General features: G+C 41.6%; 1 protein-coding gene across 7 annotated transcripts in view; it reads right to left on the bottom strand.

Annotated features, from left to right (window-relative positions):
* LOC148016575 (uncharacterized) overlaps positions 1 to 23,673 on the bottom strand; it is a 29,687-nt gene extending 6,014 nt beyond the window's left edge. For 2 of the 7 annotated variants that reach the window (XR_015688179.1, XR_015688180.1), the window contains exons 1-2: positions 23,477 to 23,670; positions 23,115 to 23,233 (exon numbers count right to left, since the gene is read on the bottom strand). Coding sequence is in view for 3 of the 7 variants with exons in the window: in XM_087664742.1 (XP_087520868.1) it covers positions 23,115 to 23,233; positions 23,477 to 23,622 (265 nt within the window). In the remaining 4 variants the exon portion in view is untranslated. Of the gene's footprint in view, positions 1 to 23,114; positions 23,234 to 23,476 lie in introns of all 7 variants that reach the window. The other 5 variants (XR_015688177.1, XR_015688178.1, XM_087664742.1 and 2 more) reach the window with 5 other exon arrangements.
* Positions 23,674 to 25,031: the final 1,358 nt, after the last annotated feature.

Raw genomic sequence — 25,031 nt, 5'->3', positions numbered from 1 at the left:
TTGGCACCCCTTTCGGTATTTATTTAACTTAATTGAAAAAGAAGTTAATGTACAATGGGATTCTCCCAATCCCTTTTGGTATTCCAACTCCCCTTGCTGTCCAAAATGACCAACAAGTCTTCAATCTAATTCGCCCCTTGATTCAAGCAATCAATTGGCCTTCACCCGCTTTGATGGAGATGAAAAATGCCCCAAATTCAATGATTTGCTAGTCCCTCCACTTAAATAGGCTAAAAACATCTTCAGCCCTGTTCAATCCAAGTCTTGGAGCTTTTTGGCACGCTTTCCAAGGCTGCTGGTAATAATTTTTGCTGCAGATTAGGGTTTACAGCAAAGAAATCCGATATTTCTGTTGGGAATCAAGGCTCACTATGCCTTTTACAATGTTCGGATGTGAACGCACTCTTACACTCTTGTACTTTATATATATTATTGAAACCTTAAAAGTTGTACACTTGTCTTTGTACCGAACATCAAGTGTATCGTGCTCACTCTTCTCTCTATTGCTCTCTACTCTTTGTGTGAGATATCTGACGCGCTCACCCTCAACTCACTCAGTCCAGACACGCCAGGCTCCAACCAACTGGTATCAAAGCCAGTGACGGGCGTCAAGCCGCAAAACAGGCGAGCAAGAGGAGTTGCAAGTGTCGCAGGCGAGTAAGAGCTGCAGGTGTCGGTGCTATCAAAGGAGTTGTAGGGTCGCAAGGCACACGACATATCACGCAACACATCAACAAGGGGGATCAAGCAACTAACGCGCGAGACAAATGGGATTGGCAACCAGGACCAATAACCACAAGACTAGCTTGTGGCCACCAATCAACGGTGGCCAAGCGATGACGGGTCAATAGTCAACGTTTTTTTAAATTAGAAATATCTGTTTTTTTCTCCCTTCTCTACCGAGCGTTTCACATGCAAAGGCACAAAGTGAAATTTTGCCCAAGAAAATTGGGACTTTTCTCCAATTAAGGGATCTCAGTGCGCGACAAGACAATCTGACTCAGAATTTGCACATTTGGTGCACATCTACCCGAGAAATTTTGGGGATTCTCACATTTTGGGGCTTTTGCAAAATCCCTTCAATCTGTGCAACAAACGTATGGTACATGCACTTGGGTACATGTACTGAAGCAATCTGGACGGATTACCCTCTAAAAATTTATGGCTTTTGATCAAAATTGTCAAATTTATGCCCGAGAATGCCTTTAAAGCAGAAATTGCAGTGAAATTTTGGGGATTTCACATGGAACTAGTGGCCTTGATCTCTAAATGTGTCAATAATTGCTTAAGGAGTGCAGCAAAAGACATCCTTTTAACTCTGAAAATCTATTTGCAGATCTGAAATTTCTGCAATCTCGGGATTTTTTCACTGTTGGTTGATACTTTCGTGTACCGTGGTTACTTGTGTCACATTTGGGCTTATCTTTGGTGACTCGTTAGTCAATTTGGGCAGCAAATTATGGTTGGAAACAGTGACAGCAGTAATCTTTTGCACATTAAGAAGCTTGAGGGTGCACATAATTTTGTATGGCAAAAACAATGCTACAATGTCTTGGTGCAGAAGAAACATGTAAAGCCCATCAAAACAAAGGAAATCAAACCAGCAGACATGTAACAAGACGGAGTGGGATGATTTGGATGACCTTGCTCGCTCTACCATTGAACTCTCAATGTCAAACAAGTTGCTCTTTAACATTGAGAGGCTGAATTTAGCATATGTAATGTGGCAAAGGCTTGAAGAATTGTATGCTCACAAAAGTGCAGCCAACAAGGTTTATTGGCTGAAAATTTTAATGGATTTTCACATGAAAGAAGGTACAGCCATGTCTATACATTTGAATGAGTTTAACTCAATTCTTAGTCAGCTGATTGCTTTGGATTTCCATATTGATGAAGAGTTCAAGGCTACTTTCTTGATATGTACTTTGCTTGAAAGTTGGGATACTTTCAAGACAGCTTTGAGTAATTCGAATGCTCAACTGTTATACTCTGATGTGGAGAGTTCTTTGCTGATGGAAGAACTCAATAGGCAGAATAACTCAGCAAACAAGTCTTCTAATGCATTGCACACAAGAGGTAGATTTCAGCACAAGGACAGTTCTGAAAATAGAGCACGCAACAAGTCCCATGGAAAAAATGTGGAGTGCCATCATCGTGGCAAAAAGGGCACTACAAACGAGATTGTTTTCAATTGAAGAAAGAGAAGGGCAAAAACAAAAACACTAAAGCCAACAAGGCTGAAAACAAGGACAGCCATCCTGCAAAGAAGAGCAATGTGAAAATAGAAGAGGTTAATGAAGTCACTCATGATACTGACAGTGATGGGGATGTACTCCTTGCTTCTTCTTTGAGTGCACATGCATTGATTGCAGATTTTGAGGATGATATGCACACTTGGATACTTGATTCAGGTGTGTCCTTTCACGTCACACCACATCATGAGTGGTTCTCTGACTACAATGGTCGTGTACGTGGTGTTGTCCACTTGGGGGGTAACTATGCATGTAAAATTGCGAGCATTGGTAGTGTGAAACTAGAATTTCAGCATGGCTCCCTGTTTGTTTTGCATAATATGAGACATATACCTAAGCTCAAAAAGAGCTTGATAAGCACAGGGCAATTAGATAATGAAGGCTATTGAAACGTGGAACCAAACTGACGAAGAGCCGAATCCCCGCACTGAAAACGTCTGACAATCTTGAAAACAGTGCACGAGAGCCTCGTCTCTCCTCCCAACCTCGCCTAGATAGTTGCTACCACCTCCCTTCTCGTTTCCTCTGCCACCATCCACCTCAGGTGAGTCCTACTATTCTCGAACTCTCTAACTCTCTTTAGGCTCCCCTAGACCCCGTTCAGGTGCCCAAGGCCCCCAGACGGTCATCCCTCGCGCCTGTTTCCCATAATTTACCTTATTAATGTAACATTTCCTTCCCCTTAAGAATCGGTTTCGTCCTTGAAAACAATACTTGGAAGGTCCAACTGTAAATTGGGAAACCTTTTCCTTAGGGTACTCACTCACTCCCATGTTGAGCTTTCTTCTGAACAATCTTTCCACTTAACCAAACATTCTTGATAAATAGTATTCCTTGTTCGTCTGTTACGAACATTTAATATTCTTTCTGGTTCATGTGGATTAGATTGGTCATCTAATAGCTCCTCAAGTTTATCATTTAAGATTAGATTATCCAAATCACCCAGCTTCTCCCTTAGCTTACTTACATGAAAAACTGGATGTATTTTACTACCAGCAGGTAGTTGGAGCTTGTAAGCCTGTTCTCCCACCTTTTTAAGTATTGTGAAAGGACCACAATACCTGGGTGAAAGCTTTGGACATCGTCCCGTTTTCATGGTTTTAGTTTGTTCAGGCGCCTTAAGATAGACCAATTCTCCTTCTTCAAAGGAGATGTCTCTTTGATGAGGATATGCATAAGCTCTAGCTCGATTTTGAGCTTTCTTTATATTTTCTTGAGCAAATTTTAACATACTATTCATATCCTCCAAAAAATCCTTGGCTGCCTGAACCTTTTCATTATGCAGTCCCACTGCATGAGGAGCTCTGGGCTGAAACCCATACATTAACATAAATGGACTATATCCAGTGGAAGAGTGCTTGGCACTATTATATGCAAACTCTGCTATTGGTAGATACTCTTCCCATTTAGTTTGCCTTTTACTTACATATGCCCTGAGCATATCTTCAAGGATTTGGTTAAACCTTTCAGCTTGCCCATCAGTTTGCAGGTGGTCTGCCGTACTCATGCTAAGTTTAGTATCCAACTTTCTAAATACCACACGCCAAAATTGACTATCAAATTTTCTATCCCGATCAAAAACTATATTTGCCGGAAGGCCATACAATCGGTACGAACAATCTAGCCAATTCTGGTGTTTTAACATCAGTTGAACTTGGAATAAACCTAGCCATTTTGGTTAACCTATCCACAATCACCCACACAGAGTCGTGCCCCCTCTGTGTTCTGGATAATGCAACAATAAAGTCCATGGAGATACTCTCCCATTTTCACGAAGGAATCTCTAATGGATGGAGAAGTCCTCTCATTTTCAATCTTTCAGCTTTATTAACCTGGCATTTATTACATTTGACCACATAGTTAAGGACGTCCTTATTCATTCCAAGCCAATAGAACTGCCTTTTAATAAAACTATAAGTCTTATTAACTCCTGGATGTCCCGCGCTAGGGGTATCATGACACTCAAAGAGTATCTGGCGCCTTATTTCTTTATATTTCGAGACACATACCCTACCCTTGTAGAGTAAATAACCATTATCAATGGTAAAATTCTTCCACTTGAATCCCATTTGAGCAACCCCTGATGCTCCATTTCCTTGTTGAACATCCTCAGATATTCCTTCCTCAGTGGAGGCCCTTCCATTTGGATCCCCGTTTTCTATTGCTTTCCATATGTTAGAATATGCCGGGTCAACCTGGTATTTCCCTTTTAAGGATTCAAGCAAATTGGAAGTGAACTGAGTAAAGCTCAATTCATTTATGATAGGCATTCTGCTGAGTGCATTAGCCACTACATTATACTTTCCTTTTCTATACCTTATCTCATAGTCGAACTCTTGGAGAAGTTCGATCCATCTGGCTTTACACCCTTATAGATCCGGTTGGTCATTAAGCCACTTAATGCTTTCATGACCCGACAAGATCAAAAGTTTGGCACCATACAAATAGTGTCTCCATTTCTTCATTGCATGTACTATTGCATACAGCTCCCTCTCATAAACAGAATAATTCCGTTTTACACGGTCTAATTTCTTGCTTTCAAAAGCAATTGGTCGACCGTCTTGTAATAAGACCGCGCCTATCGCCTTATCACTGGCATCAGCTTCAACCACAAATGATTTACTGGGATCCACAATTAATAGTACTGGAGTTGTAGCAATAGCTACCTTAAGTTTTTGAAAACTTTCATTTTGGTCTGTTCCCCAATTAAAACTCTTCCCTTTCCCTTTAAGTTGGTCTGTCATTGGAACAGCTATTTTGGCATAATCTCGAATGAATCTACGATAAAATCCAGATAATCCTAGGAAAATCTGCAGCTCTTCTAGGTTCCTTGGAGATGGCCATTCAATAATTGCCCTTACCTTTTCTGGATCCATCTTGATTCCCTCAGATAATATGCCCCAAATATTTGACCTCTTGTGTGAAGAATTCACATTTAGTTTTCTTTGCATAAAGGGAATGTGTTCTTAACAATTGAAATACTAATCGTAAGTGTTCCAAATGTACTTCTCTTGATTTACTAAAGATCAAGATATCATCCAAGAATACTACTATAAAGTGTCCTAGATAGGGCCGTAACACACTATTCATCAGCTTCATAAAGGTAGCTGGTGCGTTAGTGAGGCCAAAAGGCATCACCAAAAAATCATTATGTCCATATCTACTACGAAATGCTATCTTAGGAACATCTTGTGCCTTAATTCTTACTTGGTGATAGCCTGATCTTAAGTCTATTTTTGTGAAAATTTTTACCCCTTGTAATTGATCAAAAAGATCTTCCATTCTGGGGATAGGAAATTTATTCTTCACCGTTATCTTATTAAGTGCTCTATAATCAACACAAAGTTGCATAGAACCATCTTTTTTCTTTACCAATAAAACTGGCGAAGCCCAAGGTGAATTGCTGGGTTGTATAAACCCTTTATCAAGGTAATCCTTAATTTGTCTTTCAACTTCTTGGTGCTGTGTTTCACTTAACTTATAAGGTGGTTTAAAAATAGGGTGTGTATCCTTATTTGTGTCAATTGGGTGATTTATATCACCCCTATCTGGTGGAAGGCCACTTGGTAAATCAGAAGGAAACACGTCTTTAAATTCATCTAACAAACCACTTTATTCATTACTTACATTCAACTCAGAAACATAAGAAAATTGTTGCTTTATATTACAGAAAGTAAAAGTGTTTTATACAGGAAGAGACCATAACATATGTACCTCACAAGCTTCCTTCTTTATCAGCTTCTGAACTTCAGTGGAACACAATAAAGGATTATCAGATACTTCATGTTCACCTTGAATCACAAAAGTCTTACCATCCCTTTCAAATTCCAGTGTATTATGAAGATAACTACGTTTTAAGGATGGTTCCAATCTCCATAGCCACTCCCTCCCCAAAGCAATATCGGCTCTTTCCATATTCATAATTTGGAAATCAAGTTTATCTTTATATCCTTGAATCTCAATTTCCAAATTGGATACCATTGTATCCCATATCTTATTATCCTGGCCTTGCATCATACGAACAACATATTGATGCCCACTCTTTTGTTGGGGAAGTTTCAATTTTTTGACAAGTGCATAATTTATAAAATTGTGGGTAGCGGAGTCATCAATCATGACTCTAACCCTCTTTCCAGCTATCAATCCATGCACTCTAACTAAATCATGTGGCCCAAAAGTAGGCTGCCACATAGAAGTTGACATACAACACCTGTGTTGTACATCCTTGTGCAAAACCTCTAAAGATTTATACTTTTCATGCCCCTTTAATTCTAGGGTTTGCACTACATGGATTTGTTTTTCTTTTCCCTTGCTCTTGTCCTTATCCTTTCCTTTATCTTCCCCCTTTTTCCTTTGAGGACAATTCCAGGCAACATGGTTAGGGGATAGGCAATTGAAACATAGCTTTTCTTTTTTGGCCTTATCAAAGTCATCTAGACTTAACTTTGGTCTTACATATTGTTTCTTTTCAAAGGGTTGTTTCTTGCCCTTAAGAAATGGCATTTTCCTTTTTAATTTACCTACAAATTTTAAGGTTTCTAATTCTTTAGTCTTGAGCTCCGTATCAGTGAGACTAGTGAGTGTACCTGGACGGTACTATCTTCATTGATTAATGCAAATTTAATAGTCTCTTCAAGCATCTTAGGTAAACTCCTTTTCACTTCCTTTTTACAGGCCTTATCTAGTCCCCTAATGAATCCTCTTGTCTTTTGAAATTCATCTATTCCTTCCAATTTGAGGATTATCTCACGATATTCCTCCAAATATGTCAGCAGGGGTCTTCCCTTTTGTCTGACATAATCCCAATCTTCCCAATTTCTTTCCATTTCATTTTCAGGAAGGAATTCTTTCAAAAAGACCAATTCAAATTGAGCCCAAGTTTCAGGTATTTTATTTGCCTCCTTTAAAGTTCACCACCATTTATACGCCTTTGGCCCCAAAGTTAAACTGGCCTCCAGTGATTGGAGATGTGGTGGAGTATTTTTAAGTTTGTGCAAATCCTCCCATTTTTGGAGAAAATTAAAGATAGTGTCTTTATTTCTATCTTTTTCCTCCCCATGAAACTGAGGGGGTTTCATATCTTTTAAAACTGGATTATCCCTCAACTTTTGGTGGGGTTCTTTAGGATCTCGCATAGTCACATCCAAATCTTTCGATGAAGATGGAATATCCGAGGTTTCTAACTTATTTTTATCCCTTTCTAATAATAAAGTTAATTGAGATTTTATTTCGGTAAGTGTTTAAGTTAAAAATTCCATTTGAACCCCCTGTGTCTGCACACGAGCAGTTAGATCATCAAATTGTTCTCGTGTGGCAAAAAATTCTTCCCATTGCTCTTCTTGTATCTCCGTTTCATGGGGATCTACCATAGGGTGGTCCCCAGAACTAGAACCCTCAATTACTCCCTCTCTCCCTTGCTCCTCCATTAATACACTGGAATTAGAAAGCAAATATAAGAAATTTGGGTACAAAGTGAAGTACTTCCCTGGTTATAGTGATAGGGCAGCTGTTGATGGCTTTTAACAAATAACCCCGAAGAGTGAGGAATAGTTTGTCTTTCTCCAACTGAGCCAGTCACGTTGAAAATAAAGCTTATTGGCAGAAACACCGAGTAAGGAGGGGACTAAGCACACCCCTTCCCAACGGTCACATGAACCAGCTGTACACCGGCTATGTCAGAATCGTCAGACTGGCTTCATCCGACTGGCTTTAACTGCCGTTCGATTGCTACTGTCGTTCGCTTACACTACACGAATTCAATCATGTATGATAGGAAACGGGCCAGTGTGACGTGGGACATATGGGCGTCGTCTTCTCAAATCTGGTACCCGTGTAACATGTAGACGCCGTCTTCTCGTCCGATACCCATATGATGTATGACATGTGGGCGCCGGCGAAGACTACTCGAATCTGGTACCTGAGTGGCGTGTGACGTACAGGCCCCGGAGAAAGCCTTCGCGATGACAATCGAAAGCTTTCATGAGAGACAAGCTAAAGCAGGACCGCGCAGCTCTAATACCAATGAAATGTGGAACCAAACTGACGAAGAGCCGAATCCCCGCAGTGAAAACGTCTGACAATCTTGAAAACAGTGCACGAGAGCCTCGTCTATCCTCCCAACCTCGCCTAGATAGTTGCTGGCACCTCCCTTCTCGTTTCCTCTGCCAGCTGTCCACTTTAGGTGAGTCCTACTATTCTCGAACTCTCTAAATCTCTCTAGGCTCCCCTAGACCCCGTCCGGGTGCCCAAGGCCCTCGGACGGTCATCCCTCGCACCTGTTTCCCATAATTTACCTTATTAATGTAACAACTATCACATCACCTTTGAGGATAGCAAATGGAAAATCTGTAAGGGCTCTCGCATTGTTGCCAAGGGGTCCAAAAGTGATACCTTGTATCCTTTGCATGTATCTAGTGTGCATGACCATGTAGTCGCCATAACTGAGCAGCCAAGTGTTTCTTTGTGGCATAGTCGGTTGGGACACATGAGTCAATCTGGAATGAAAGTGCTCTCTCGTTTGGATTATTTACCGTCTTTAAGGTATGCTGACTTTGAACAGTGCCATCATTGTATTTATGGTAAACATGCTCAAACGTCACACAAAAAATCTCTTTCTCTAAAGTCTTTACCCTTAGAATTGGTAAATTCAGATATATGTCAAATGCCAGGATTATCTTTAGGGGGGAAGAAGTATTTCATTATCTTTGTTGATGATGCCACACGCAAAGTATGGATTTATCCAATCCATCACAAAGATGAGGCCTTGGATAGATTTAAAAAATTCCTGGCACTCGCTGAAAATCAGACTAGCAAGACATTAAAATGTCTTTGCTCTAACAATGGTGGGAAATATATGTCCAAAGTCTTTCAGGACTTTTGTGACAGCAAAGGGATTAAAAGGTAACTTACTACCCCTCATAATCCGCCCCAAAATGGTGGGACAAAGCGTATGAACAGGACCATTCAAGACAAGGTCCGTACAATGCTATCACATGCTGCTTTACCCCACGAATTTTGGGCAAAGGCTACTATGACAGCCGTACAATTGATTAATCGGTCACCAAACAGGTCTTTGGGGGGGAGTCCCTCAATTAGAGTGGTCGGGCAAGCCACCTTTGTATACTCACTTGAGAGTGTTTGGCTTGCGAGGCATTTGTGCACATTCGCAAGAAATAATGCAGCAAACTTAAGTCAAAGTCTTGTAAATGTATTTTCCTAGATTATAGTGATGAAAGTGAGATGGAGTATCGATTATGGAATCCCGAGAAAAGAATAGTAGTACGCAACAATGATGTTATCTTCCAGGAAAATCGCATGCACAAACAGCCCGAAAAAATAGAGAAGGTCGGAAGGGTTGTATTCCGAGAGGATGTACCAATAGGACAGCAAAGAACGGCCGATAGACAGCAGCAAATACCTGCTGTAAATGTCCCTAAAAATGCAGGGAATTATGCTGAAAATGATCAGCAGGATCAAGATGAGAAGCTTAGTTCTCCGCCACCGAACTCCCTATTGAGCCCCAACAGTCGATGGACATTCCAAAGACTTCAGCAAATGGAGAGCGGCGAGGAGAGATCCAACCTCCTCGTTGGGCATGTGACACTCTTCGTGATGCAAGCATTGAGGGGGGCCCCCACCCTGAGGTGTGGCAACCACAGGATGGCCCCCGACATTCTTGGAGGAACCAGGCACATTACACCGACTAATTACTATTTATTGACTCGTGCCATGCAAGATCAGGAGCCCACCTTCGTGAAGGAGCCTTTGCAGCATGAACATTGGCAGCGAGTGATAGAGCAAGAGCTGGAGTCAATTGAAAGAAACAGCACTTGGTACCTTGTGCGTAAGCCTTCTCATAACAAGGTCATTGGAGTCAAATGGGTCTTTAAGTCCAAGTACCGCAGTGATGACACGTTGAACAAGCACAGACCCACCTTGTTACTAAAGATTTTTCCCAACACCCAGGCGTTGATTTCCATGATACTTTTGCCCTGTAGCTCAGATGGCTACTATTCGTGCACTTCTTGCCTTGGCCAGCCATAGGAGATGGCCCGTCTGTCAAAGTTGGATGGGAAGTTTGCCTTCTTGAATGGAAACTTGAAGGAGGAGATCTATGTTGAGCAACCTCCAAGCTTCGATTCTTCTTAAGATAAGATATATAAGTTGAGGAAGGCCCTGTATGGCCTTAAGCAGGCTCCCTATGCTTGGAATGAGAAGCTTGACTCCTTTCAAGAGAGATTGGGGTATCGGTGTTCCAAGGCCGACCCATAGTTTTATGTCCACACCTCAAGTGAAGGTCGTGTGTTGTTTGTCCTTATGTGGACGATCTAATTGTTACAAGTGACCATGCCCAAATGATCAGGAAAACAAACGCAACACTTCATGAGAAGTTTAAGATGACGGATATGGAACTTCTTCACTTCTTTCTAGGTCATGAGATCTATCACACTCCAAGGGGGATCTTTATCTCCAGCAACGGCATGTGCAGGAGGTACGTATGGAGCGATGCAAGTCTATTATAATCCCTATGGATCCAAACTGGAAGGCCACATCCCAATCCAATTCTCCTTTGGTGGATACTACCCGTTACATGTAGTTGGTTGGCTCCTTGATCTCGCTTCTCAATACTCATGTTGACTTGTGTTATGTTGTAGGTGTGCTCGCCAGGTTCGAGTAAACCCAAGATGGTGCATTGGCAAGCTGCTCAGTGAATTTTGTGGTTCCTTATTGGGACCCCTAATCTTGGGATCTATTATCCAGCAAGTACAAGTGTTGCAAGCTTGGTAATTACAGGATGGAGTGATTCAAATTAGGCCAGCGATGTGGATCATCAGAGGTCCACGACAAGTTATTGCTTTACCTTGGGTGTCGGTGTTGTTTCATGGAGCAGCAAGAAGCAACCCACTATTGCCCTATCTTCAACTGAGGCCGAGTATCAAGCTGCGTCTTCTACCACATGTAAGACAGTGTTGCTTTACAGGTTATTGGAGAAGCTTGACTGCCCACAGACAGGTCTTGTTGTTCTTCAATGCGACAATGAGAGTTGCATTGCCTTGGTCCGAAACCCTGTGTTTCATGCTAGGACAAAGCACATAGAAATCCAATACCATTTCATTTGGGAGAAGCTTCTGATTGAGACTATTGATGTAGTATACTGCAAGATAGAGAGCAATACAATGGAGGCTGTTGCACACACTTTGAGGTTCACAGCCCATGAGATCTTCAAGGTGGAGATATACGCAGTCATACACTCTGAATCCGTGTATATATATGCTTTCTTATACAACATTCTTCATTGCATATTTTCTGTGTTCCACTCTCTCTTTCTCTATCTATTCACTCTCAATCTTGGTCATATGCTTCCACACCACTTCACTCTAACACAATGTGTTTACTGGTCTAATATGAAGAATACAAAACATCATAGTATCATTTTCCTTAAGATTCAAATTGCCAACAGCCAACCAGCCATGTATGTCATAGGGACAGGAAATTTTGCTTGCTTTACTTGACATTTGGATTGATTTTAAAGCAAATGTTTAAGTATGTGTTGCACATGTGAAGTGCAACTGAGATTATTTCATATTTACGAGCCAAGGACCCAAGGAAATCAATGCATGTCAAACACAAAAGTTGTCTAAAGTAATATTGCACATGTACTAGGTGGTATCTTGTACCAAAAATTGGTCTCTAAGACCTTTTATTAGCCATAAGTGTCACTTGGTGACACTAGGAATTTGGCATTCAATAGTTTCTAATGCCAACCCAAGGGACTAAAGAAGACTTGAGAACACATGGGAAATGAATTGGCCTTGCCAATTTAATTGTTGATTGACCAAATTAATATTTTGGGCACTAAAGTAATTATTAAATTAATTTCTAAAATGTTAAAGCTAAAATTAATTTAATAATGCAAATAATGCTGAAAAATGGGATTAGAAGGCTGCCACTTGGCAAACTTGCCCGTGCAAGTAGCAAAAACGTTTTTGAGGCTGGGGGGAGAGAGAGAGCTAGCATAGCTGCTACAACAGTTGACAAGCCGATTCCAACTAGCAAGAGACACTCCGAGAGCTGGTGACATGCCTTGAAGAGACTATAGCAATAGGTGATAGCAGTTTGAGGGTTGTTTAGCCAAACAAACCTCATATTCAGTGTGTTCCATCAATGGAGACAACTTTCATGGTTGTTTAGACAGGGCAGCAACTAATTTCTTCCATTTTCTCATGATGGAAGTCTGAATTTTCTCTCAATTCAGCATTCTCCCTCATTCTCTAGTCATTTCCCAACCTTGCTTCAGAGACTTCAGCATTCTACTCCCTAGAGGCTGAGAGATTGTATTTTCTCTGTTGTAAGCCCTGATTTACAGTAGAAATAAAGGTTTGACAGCAACCTTAGGAAGCATGCCAAGAGATTTAAGTCTTAAGACTTGAATTTTCAAGGCTGAGAATTGATTTACAACAAGATTCAAGTGAGGGACCAATTCGAATTTGGGGCAAATTTCATTTCCCAAGGAGTCGATGAAGATCAATTGCCTGAGAAAATCAAGGGGCCAATCAATTCAAAGACTTGCTAGTCATTATTGACAATAAGGGGCTTTTGGATTGCGAAGGGGATTGAAGGAATCTCATTATATTCAAATTCAATTGCAACTCAAGTTAAAGAAATACCAAAAGGGGCACTAGTTTTGGGGCCAACAAGGTAAATGTTTGTGTTTCAACATTTCATTAATTATTGCTTTCTATAATTAAGTTATTAGCACCCCTCCACGAAAGAAAGATTGGTTTCTGTTAGCATGCCCTATTTAGTCATGTCAGTCTGTCATCTCTTGGTTGTGAGCTTCTCTCTCAGTCTGACGGAGACATTGGAGCTCTAAAAGTTTAGTGAACATTTATATGCATTTCCTCTATTTTAGGCATATTTATTGTGATTTCCTCTATCTATCATTTGGATTCCACCCCCTGACAATGCCTACCTACTCTATGATTACCTGGGATATTTTGTCATTATTTTTCCATTTTTTATGTGCAATCGGACTGCATTTATTACAATCATATCGCCTATTTTAGCAGGCCAGTCAAATTTAGGGGCTTTTTTAGCAATCGGCCTGTTTCAGAGGTGTTTGGCTATTTATAGCCACAACCCACACTTGGCTGATCACTTTTTCTTACAGATTCCAACACACACTAGCTCCCAAACACTCCAATGTAGTGCTGCCATCATCTCAGCCTGATTTGGTGCCCTCACTGGCACCTTGGGCTACATGCAAGGACTAATCAATTCTCATCATTGTATTCAGCATTCATCTTAAGTCAATGCAGTATTTTTTCCTTCATCTTTTGCTTTCTCTCTCTCTCTCTATGTTTGTGTTCCTTTTGTTGGGTGTAAAGGCCCTTTGCTACTCTCGTGTATAAATTTATATGTACATGTGACCGCACCCTTGCAGGTGCGAGTATAATACATTCTTTTATTCTTTGTGTGTACCACACTGGTACACACCCAACTCGAGTCTTCACTCTCTTTGCACTCTCTACTATTAAACACACCTTGTTTTCTCTGCGCACACCACCTAGGCACTCCTGCTCTCGTTCAAACTGGTATCAGAGTTGCAGCGAGAGTGTGTGCTCGTCCCAAGGACTATACGAGTCAGTCCCTGCGTGCGCACGCAAAGAGACCAGCAGGTTGTCACTTCTCTGTGTTGCAGACGACATTGTCTTTAGCAGGCGAAAGGAAGGTGGCAATCGGCATGACCACTCAGCGGTCAGTTCTAACCAACGCAACTGCAAGCAGCACCAGCGTTTGACCAGTGACTAACCAGCGACAGGCAGGCATGACCAAGCAACCATCAACAAGCAGGCGTGAACAAGAGGCGACCACCAAAAGGCAGCAGGCGCATGTCACAAGAGGCTATCAGTAGGACAGCAACGGCATTTCTCTCATGGAGCCTCTAGGAAGGCATGTATTTTGGATTTAGTCCATTCTGATGGATGTACCATGCCAATAAAAACTCATAGTGGTTTCTATTATTTTGTGTCTTTTATTGATGACCGTTCTAAAAAGCTATGGGTTTACTTACTTAAGCAGAAAAGCGAGGCATTGGACGCCTTTAAAAGGATTTATGCATTTGTTAGTACTCAAAAAGGTTTAAAATTAAAATGCATAAGGGCAGACAATGGGGGAGAGTATGTATCTAAAGATTTCAATAAGTTTTGTGATATAAATGGGATTAAACAGGAGTTTACAGCCCCTTATGATCCGTCATCTAATGGTGTGGCTGAGTGAACGAATCACACTTTATGTGAAAATATTCGATGCATGCTATCCATAACTAATCTCCCGCAATCATTTTGGGGAGAGGCACTTAAAACCGCGGTACATATTTGCAACCGATCTCCACATCGTGCACTTGAAAGTGGCATCCTTGAAGAGGTTTGGCCTACCAAACCTGCTTCATATGGCCACTTAAGGGTCTTTGGCTATGAATGCTATGTACATGTACCTATTGATAGCAAAACCAAACTTGACATGAAATCCCACACAGGCACCTCCATGGGTTATGGAGATGAAGGTGAAATGGGTTATAAAGTTTGGGTTCCAAGCATGAAAAAGGTACTATGCAGTCGAGATGTGGTATTTAATGAGTCAAAGCTGCCAAAAAATGCCATATCTAATGATCTAAACAAAAAGAAAGTGAAATTTCAACATGATTAGCCACTTGAACTAACATCAGCCACACTAAAAATTCAATGGCACTTGATGCTGATAATCAACATATCATTATTGAGCCAGATGAAAATGGGCAGCAAAGGGATGCTGAAAATCAGCTTGCGCAACAAAATCAACATGCTGAAAATGAATTGCAGCAGCCTGAAAATGTACTACAGCAACATGAAAATGCATTTTACTCACAGATGAGGGTGAGCTTATCACATATAAGGAGGCATTATCATGTGAGTTAAAGAAAAAGTGGGAGCTAGCTATGCATGAAGATAGGTTCCATTGCCCAAAGATAGGAAAGTTATTCCTAACAAATGGGTCTATAAAATCAAGTATATGGATGGCAAACCCAAATACAAAGCCAAGCTTGTGGCTAAGGGTTACAAACAGAAAGAGGGGATTGACTTTCATGAAGTCTTTTCACTTGTCAAAATGACCACTCTTCAGGTATTGTTTGCTATTGTAGCATCTATGGATCTTGAACTCGATCAGATGGATGTTAGCATAGTTTTTCCATACGTGAATCAAACGTCAAACGCAAACGCGTATGAAAGTATGAAACGAGTATGATTCAGACCCTAGACCTGAATCATATGTGACCCTAATTTTTTAACATATTCTTAACAAAATATGAGAAAAATACACAACTTTAAGATATGATAAACATGATAAGCATGTGCTAATTTCAAAATAAAAGAACAATGCACAACTCTTGAACTTTGAAGACTGAGACTCGAGAGTTTGAGTCAATATAGAAGGATTCATCATTCATCATTCAACTTTCAAGGAATTGACATGATACATGATACATCTGTCATCAAGATTCAAGCCAAGTTGCCCAATGCCAACTGCATAGTAGACTAAAAACTGAAAGGGAACAACCAAAAGCAAAACTGCATAATATATGATGAGTAGATTGTCACGATTCCTCAGGAGTGTGTGTTTCACACTGCCTGGATCCAGGGAAAGAGTCGGTAGATAAAGGCGACCACATTCTGTATGCTTTTGTGTAAAGTCGTCAACATTTTTTAATTTTAAAAAACGTTAAGTCTAATATGGGGTTTTCAGACGTCTGTTTTTCAAACGTTTACAGACATCTGAAATTCATTTCAGACGCGTCTGAAAACAACTATGGATGTTAGAACTACATTGCTACATGGTGATTTAGAAGAAGAGCCGTACATAAAACAGTCAGAGGGCTTTGTTATGCTAGGGAAGGAGCATTTGGTGTGTACACTTAAGAGAAGCTTGCATGGTTTAAAACAGGCTCCTAGACAGTGGTATAAAAAATTTGATGCCTTCATGCCCTCACATGGGTTTAAAAGAAGCAATGCAGATCATTGCTTACATATAAAGAAGGTTGATGAGGAAAGCCTTATAATCCTTGTGCTTTATGTGGATGATATGCTTATTGCTAGTAAGCATAAAAGCTAGTTAATCCACTAAAAAGACAATTAAATTCAGCCTTTTCCATGAAGGACTTGGGTGCAGCCGAACACATTTTGGGCATGCATGTGATGAGAGATAGAGAGCAGTATCTCTTATTTCTCTCACAACAAAAGTACATTAGCAATGTACTTGATAGTTTTTCTATGCCAAATGCTAAGCCACTTGGTGTTTCTTTACCACCAGCCCAAAAGATGATAAGGTAGCTAGCTCTATGAAGGGTATTCCTTATGCTTCAACTTGTGGGTGTCATGAGGACATGTATTTTTGAAACCTCACTTAACATGTGGATTAATTTTTAATCACATGATTAAGTAAATGATGCACATGTGAGGTGCAACTAGGGTTAAAGTAAATTTACGAGCCCGCGATCTGAAGAAATCACGAGATGTCAAAGGCAAAAGTTATTATGAGTTATGCCGCACAAGTACTTGGTGGTATCTGGTGCCAGTTGTTGGCCTAGGTCATCCATTTGGCCATAAGTGTCAATTGGTGACACCAGAGAAGTGGCGTTTAATGATACCTGAAACCAATCTGATGGTCAAAGCACAGAGACACTCCGGAATGAAAGTTGCCTAGCCAATTTAATTATTGGCCAGTCATATTATTTTTCAAGGCACCGAAATAATTATTAGATTAATTTCAGTATTTTAAGGCTGAAAATTAATATTTAATTATGAAAAATGCTCGAAAAACCATTTGGGAAGGCTACCACTTGTGAAAAATGCCCATGCAAGACTGAAAAACGTCTTTAGAGGCTGGAGAGAGGCATTTCTATAAATTCAGCCTGCAAGAGAGAGGAAGGAGAGACTGTTGGTCTGATTTGCAGCCATTGGAGGACCTTTCTGAAGCAGCCAGGGACAAAAGAAGGCCAATCAATAGGAAGAGACAGCATCTACAAGCTGTTGAGGCAGGGCAACAGCAGTAAAAAACTGATTTTCTTCAGTTCTTTGCATCTACACATTGTTGTGGCAGGGCAACATTTGCACTTGACTGATTTTCAATCATTCTTCGCGACAAAACTCTGAATTTTCTCTCTCTACAGCTTTCCCTCTCATCTCCCAACCATTTCACAGCCTTGCTCCAAAGATCTCAACATTTGGACCCTTGGAGGCTGAGAAATTGCAAATTTCTCTGCTGTAAACCCTAATTTACAACAGAAATTAGGGTTTAGCAGCAGCCTTAGAAAGCGTGCCAAAAATTAAAAGCTCCAAGACTTAGACTCAACAAGGCTAAAGGTGAATTTTAGTTGAATTCAAGTGGAGGACTAGCCAGCCATTGAATTTGGGGCATTTCCATCATCTATGGTGGGTGAAGGCCAATTGAGTGTCCGAATCAAGGGGCAAAATAGATTGAAGACTTGCTGGTCACCTTGGACAGCAAGGGGAGTTGAAATACCGAAAGGGATTGGGAGAATCCCATTGTAAGTCGACTTTTTCTTCAATAAAGCTAAAGAAATACCAAAAGGGGCGCCAATTTTGGGGCCAATCGGGTGTGCAGTGTCCAAGATCAGTAGGTCAATTTGTATTTTCAGATTTGCATTTATTGTTTGCTGCTGTAATTAAGTTGTAATCAAGGATTTACCACCCTATCCGAGGAGAAAGGCTGGTTCCATGGTTCCATTGCCGGAAGACCACTCAATCCCTTGATTTGGTGGGCTCGAGACGCCTGATTGCAAGCCAAAGCTTTGAGCTAGTGCTGATTTTTACTCTCAGCTGAGAAATTACAGCAATATGTCTTTCTACAGTGAGATGGACTCGAGCAGTGATGATGCCTCTCAGTATGAACGTTCACATGGGAATGAAGGAAATGCAATGCCTAACCTTGGACAAGGCTCAGACCATGGACAGCAAGGCCTAACCTTGGACAAGGCTCAGACCATGGACAGCAAGCTGAAAATGTTGCTGTTGGGCAAGATGCACGGCCTTCAGGGCATAAGGAAATGCAATGCCCAACCTTGGACAAGGCTCAGACCATGGACAGCAAGCTGAAAATGTTGCTGTTGGGCAAGATGCACGGCCTTCAGGGCATAAGGAGGCTGATGACCATTTGAATGCTCCAAAGAAGGACAGCAAAGGCAAGAAGAAGAAGACGTCCTCTACACCTCCGGGACAGCAAGATGCACCGAAGAGAATGCCCAACCCTAAACAGTTGGTACCTACGAGGCAAGGAATGCAAATGCAAGGCCATCATGAAAGTGCCAATCCAATGGATCTTGGACAGCCAAGCGTGCATGCTATGATGGGGTAGCCAGGATATTTTGGTGGAAGCACGATTTTTCATGCTACCAATCCAATGGATTTTGTACAACCGGGCATACATGCGAAGATGGGGCAGCCAAGATACTTTGGTAGGAGTACTGTACGCAAGGCCCAATGTATTCAGATATGGCTGAAAATATGCAAAACCCTATATATGGCAACATTAGCTTGATGCCTAGGGCACAAAGTAGCATGTTTGGTAATGCATCTACACCCCCGAATGTTTATGGGGCTCAAGGAATGAGTATTGGTCATGCAAATACTCCATTTGGTGTTGGTTTTGATGTAAATTCAACAAATGCACCCTTTTTACAGCAACCAGTGTATAGCAACTTCGCACCCAAAGGGGCAGTAAAAGACTATGATGAGGGTGGAAAAGCAATGAAGTTTGAGTCCTTCAATGGAGCACAAGATAGGTTGAAAGCGTGGACTTTCGTTCAGCAGTTTAATGCAACCTATTCAGGGGGAAACTTCACTGAGTCCTCAAAGATTCGAAAGGCAATCACCTTCTTGAAGGAAAATGCATTGCAATAGTGGTCCACTCTTTTGATGCGAAGTAGAGCACCGTCAACATGGATACAATTCAAGTACATGTTGACATCAAATTTGTTGACAAGTACATTTGCGATAGACATAATGACAACTTGGAATAGATGCTAAGGAATGCAAGAATTTGGAGCAATATAATAGAAGGTTTTGGAATGCATTGTTGCCCATTACTTCTTATCCTCCTGTGCCCCTTCGTGAGCAAGTGAAAAAATATGTTTGTGGGCTGCCTAAAGGAATCAAGGATTTTTGTATTAAATCCAGTGTCTAGCATGTCTCTGTCAGAAGTGGAGCAGCGGTGGAAGCATAAACATGTGCTGAAATAAACTGCTGAAACACAAGACAAAAAGAGAAAAGAAAAGAACACGATACAGATGAGAACTCAGATGTATGCACGGGAAATGGAATCCATATATCTGAACACGAGACAGTCGCATACAACAGTGAGTCACTGGCTGCGTGGGCACTGGCACTGGCACTGGCACTGGCTCCTCTCTCCACAGAGTCTGCAGATGGTGAAGGTGATGATGATGATGATGATGAGGAGCCACTGAGTATAAATAGGCTGAAAAAGTGGGGAGCAATAATGCTGATCGGACAGCATTAATACTGGCCGACTGGTGCATAAAATGCCCCAATGGCATAAAATGCCACACCAGAAAAAAACCTAAAATACCGAATAAAAATGCCCAGCCCAGATCAAGCTCAAACTCACACATGAGCTAACATTTACTCTGCTAACACCCTCTCTCAGATCATGGGTGATCTGATACAATACAATAGTACAAGGAAAAGGGATCAGAAACTATACAACATAGAACCACCAAGTAGAACCATGGATACCCAAGCTGTGGGTGATCAAGTCACCACCAAGGTGCCTCGGAGAGAACATGATGTCGATGTCGATCGTACCAAACACCTGAAAATAGAGAAGATCATAGCATGTCTCTGTGTCCATCACCAATGTCTCGCAGTAGCATACAAGACCATCCTGTCAAAAATGCCCCTGAACATAGGTGACCATGGATTCCCTCAGCATAAACCTGGATGTCAATCCCAGCTCCAAGATTTGATTCCGCCAGACTGAAGTCGATGCGTCAGGGACGTCCCTCTCTGGAACCTGTGCACCTGTATAAAAGTATAGATGAGGCGCGGCTGCCCCATCTGAACACCCGCTCACACTCCCTCTCTGGCACAAGAGAGTCGTGAGGAATGACCTCATCACCACTACTAGAAAGCAACCGAGGAAGGGGCCACCAAGCCCTTCCCACGATCCGAAGAAGAGGATCCCTTCCGCGCCTTGGACTTCACCTTGGTCGGAGGATCTGAGTCGGAGTCGGATGAAGGAGAGAACTCATCGGTAGAGTCAACATCCCGCTTCGTCTTCTGCTCCTTCTTCCTGGAAGCCGCTAACGTCTTGCAGTCCTTCCGCAAATGTCCCTTCTTGCCACAATGGTAACACTGGGCCTTCGACTTCTTCTGCCCGTTACCCCTCTCTGAAGCTACATAAGCCTCACCTCCATAATGTGCCGCAAGCCGCCCCTATAATCTCAAGGATGTCTCATGCTCAAGAAGCATCGAGGTCATATGTGTAAAACTGACAGGAGTCGATGATGTCTGCGCCCGCAAAGCATTGGCCACTCCATCAAACTCCGGGGGGAGCTTGTAGAGGACCGTGCTGACGAGATGCGCCTCGGGAAGAGCAGATTACATGTGCCGAAGCTGGTCCTGTACCTGCGTAATACGAAGAAGAAAAGACTGAATAGTATCTTTCGGCTCAAACTTCATCTGCTAGAGCTGCCCATAAAGTGTGACTGCCCGCATGGTGAAAGGTGCCTCGTACATCTGCTGCAACTTCTGCCATATTTCAGGAGATGTCCTACAGGAGGTAACCACCGGTAAGACCGCTTTAGAAATACACCGAAGCAACGCCGAGTAAGCACGGGCATCGTCCGAGTCCCATGTGAGCACCGCTTCCTCATGGTTGTCCTCATCAAAGTCTTCAGGAAGAGGAAAATGACGGAGAGGACGAGGAGTAGCTCCACAGACGATGTACCATAACCGCTTCTACACAAACCAAGCTTTCATGACAGCACTCCATGTGAGATAATCAGGTCCATGTAACTTATCATCAGTGGAAGTGCACAGAGGAGCCATATGGAGAGGATAAGAAGAGAAGTAGAGAAGAGATGGAATTTAGAGAGGAAACACAGCCAAAACACAAGCACAGACTGCAGAAAATGAGAGTTCACATGCAATATAACCCAAAAGCTGATCAATAGAAGACAAAATCTGCTGCAGAAAGTCAAAAAATCAGTCAAAAACTTCCAAAAACAGCAAAAACGGCCTGAAGTAACAGTCACCTAGCCACGAGAGACGCTGAATCAGCAAAACGCAGGGCGGTAAACTGGAGAAAAGCAGGTAGAAAACTGTCGCCAGCAGCTGCAGATGAAAACGCAGGCAGTAGAGGGTGCATAGGCAGCAAGCGATGGCAAAACTGCAAAAAACGCAGGCTGAAAACAGCCCCAAAACAGGTTGCCTGGCTGCGACAGTAGTCGTCTGATCAGCAGGGGTACAAAACAGTCCTGAAATCAGCAATAAAACACAGCAGAAACACACATCCTGAAAACTGATACCATGTCAGAAGTGGAGCAGCGGTGGAAGCATAAACATATGCTGAAATAAACTGCTGAAACACAAGATAAAAAGAGAAAAGAAAATAACACGATACAGATGAGAACTCAGATGTATGCACGGGAAATGGAATCCATATATCTGAACACGAGACTGTCGCATACAACAATGAGTCACTGGCTGCGTGGGCACTGGCACTGGCACTGGCATTGGCTCCTCTCTCCACAGAGTCTGCAGATGGTGAAGGTGATGATGATGATGATGAGGAGTCACTGAGTATAAATAGGCTGAAAAAGTGGGGAGCAATAATGCTGGTCGGACAGCATTAATGCTGGCCGACTGGTGCATAAAATGCCCCAATGGCATAAAATGCCACACCAGAAAAAAACCTAAAATACCGAATAAAAATGCCCAGCCCAGATCAAGCTCAGACTCACACATGAGCTGACAACTACTCTGCTAACAGTCTCAACTCATAGAGATTGCTATCATAGCAGATACTTTGTTGCATGGGAAGAATTCGAGCTTCCTAAAGAGTACAGAGAAGCCAAATAAAAAGTTATTTAAGGCTGAGAAAAGGAGAAGCTCTGAAAATCAGCCTAACAAGAGACCAAAACAGCAAAGAAAGGGCTCAAAACCATTTTCACAATGTAGGGAATTGATGGCTACAAATAAATGCTTCATTTGCGAACAAGAGGGTCAGATTGCAAGGGACTGTCCCAATAGGCAATAAGCCAAAAAAATCAAAAAATCAAGGAGATCTTGAGCGAAAAAAGCCCAAAACATCAATGGGATTGGTACCCAATGTTCTTAGTGATCAACCCAATGATGATGCTATTGAGTTGTGTAAATCATTGGGCAAAATTAGGGATCAGCATGCATTGTTCTTCTTGGATAATGGTGCACAAGCCAACTTCATCTCTGTTCCACCATTATCATGGAATGGTCATCTATTGAGGCCATTTCAAGCTACATCACTATCTCTTGCTGTATGGGACCTGGATTTAATACAGAAGACATACTGAAGCCAAAGGGATCCTTTTTGCTCCTATGATCTTGCTTTCCTAATATAATCTACAAAGAAATTGTAGGGCAGTTGTGCCTTGTCTGCTATTAATACATGCCCTTTCACGTTCAGACCCTAAAACGATGTGTAATCAAACCAATAAGCAATCAAATACAGACATCCAATATACCACAAAACATCGTGCTCCAAATGATTCTTCTAATAGTTGACAAAGGAATCGTCCATCACACCAACCTTGAAGCAGAAAGGGAACACAGAGATCTCCTGAGCTCAGCTTGGACACAAAATGTGATTTGGCTTCAGCATTGTGCAATGGCAGCAACGATTCTAGACTGACAATGGCCCCTCGCATGCTATCACAACAAAAACAATGCACAGCATGTCATTGGCATGTTTGAATTGAAGCCAACAAGACCAGAAAACTCAAACCAAATGCAGGCAGGAGTGTCCGATAGAATTATCCAATTGCGAATTGTTACTTTCAGGAACCGCTGCGCAAGTGTGCAGTCACGGATTCATCCATTACACGGGACAGAGAAAGGACATTTCTGACATGTAGAGGTTCAGTTGGAAGACTTGTGCAGAGACAACCTTACCAAAAAAATCGCGAGAAGACCTTGCGCGAGTCCCCCGGGGAAGAAGCTTGAGGAACAGCGTTTTTGACAATACGAGGGGCCGAGACAGGACGACGGCAGGCAGCCATGGCAGACTTCATAATCGAGGACGAGGCCAAACGCGCCATCACCGTCTATGAGAGAGAGAGAGAGAGAGAGAGAGAGAGAGAAAGAAAGAGGGCTTTTTCAGCTTCAACCTAAGACCCCTACAAAAACTTGCATTTTGACATGTACTATTAATTAGGACATACTTTGCATAATTGAGCTAGTTTCCAACCTAAAACCCCTTCAAAAGCTTGCATTTTGGATCAATGATTGAGTAGGAGATATTGCACGCTTCTAAAGTGAAGTTGAGTATCATGTCAAGTTCACGAGATTGGTTAGCAATGGCTGATGTATTCTAGGCCATCATAGCTCACACACGTCAGGGTAGAAGGTAGAGACACATGAGAATAGTCGAAGAATATGTCAAATACTATTTTGAGTGAGCATCAACAGATAAGAAGCAAGCTTGTAAGGTCAATATAATAATTGAAAATATAACATAGGTTGATGTGTCACCTCCTTGTTTGATTCTAAGATTATATGTTAGCATTTTAGCTTTCTTCTCATGAGATTGCTTACAATTTGATCCACATTTCATGTTCAAGCTTAACTCTTTTCATCCTATGTTCCTCCATGTGTATGATTTATCAAAAGTCATGTAGATGAGGGCTAACAAAAATACAAGCAATAATAATTCAAGAATATCCTACACTTTTCTCTAATATAGTGCACCAACATCTACAAACTAAAACAAGCTTAGAACAATCACTTATCTAGTTTCATCAAAACAATTGACTTTTGAGCCCAGTTCACACTACGATGATGCTAGACAACAGATCACTGGAAACCTCTATCCACCATATTAAATATCTAATGTCCACTAGAACTTTCAGGCTTGGTTACTTGGTGCCCAATGGTTATGTATCCTACTTATAAACAAGAGTACATGGCTTCAACCTATTCCAAAAGTCACTGGAAAACATCACATTTAATCGGGTAGGCCCAAATGAGATGCATCTCACCATGTCAAATTTTGGGCATTAACCATCCACCCTAATATGAAAACCCATATCTAATGTGTCATGCATTGATTGGCTACTTTTTCCTCTTTCAAATATTATCCACCCAATCTAATCCCCCCTTATTAGATAAGAAGCTTCGACACATAATAAACCACATCCACATTGAGTAATAGTTTGCACTTTTGGCCATTGTTTTAGCTAACATTGTCAAAAAATTTAGTATACAATGGTTTCCAATGAGAAGCTCATGTGTGTGAGCTATGATATTCATCTCATTATTCACATACAATTTTGACTCCAAGCATAAGGCAACATTATGCGAGTACATTTTCATGAGCATTATATGCCTCCTCTAACTTCCATCAAGAATGCATTGCAGAAAGCCTACTACCTTTAGTTCGTGCTCTTTGTATCTTTTCTTTCTTAGGTGGCAAATCGAGTCTTCTTTGGTTATCTCTTCATTCATTAGG

This window comes from Lygodium microphyllum, chromosome 23 (genome assembly GCF_053477565.2).
Source record: "Lygodium microphyllum isolate KBCC chromosome 23, Lygodium_microphyllum_v1.1.10, whole genome shotgun sequence".
Classification (NCBI taxonomy): Eukaryota; Viridiplantae; Streptophyta; class Polypodiopsida; order Schizaeales; family Lygodiaceae; genus Lygodium; species Lygodium microphyllum.
The sequence above is the reverse complement of the archived record's forward strand: the minus strand, read 5'-3'. Positions and strand labels throughout refer to the sequence as shown.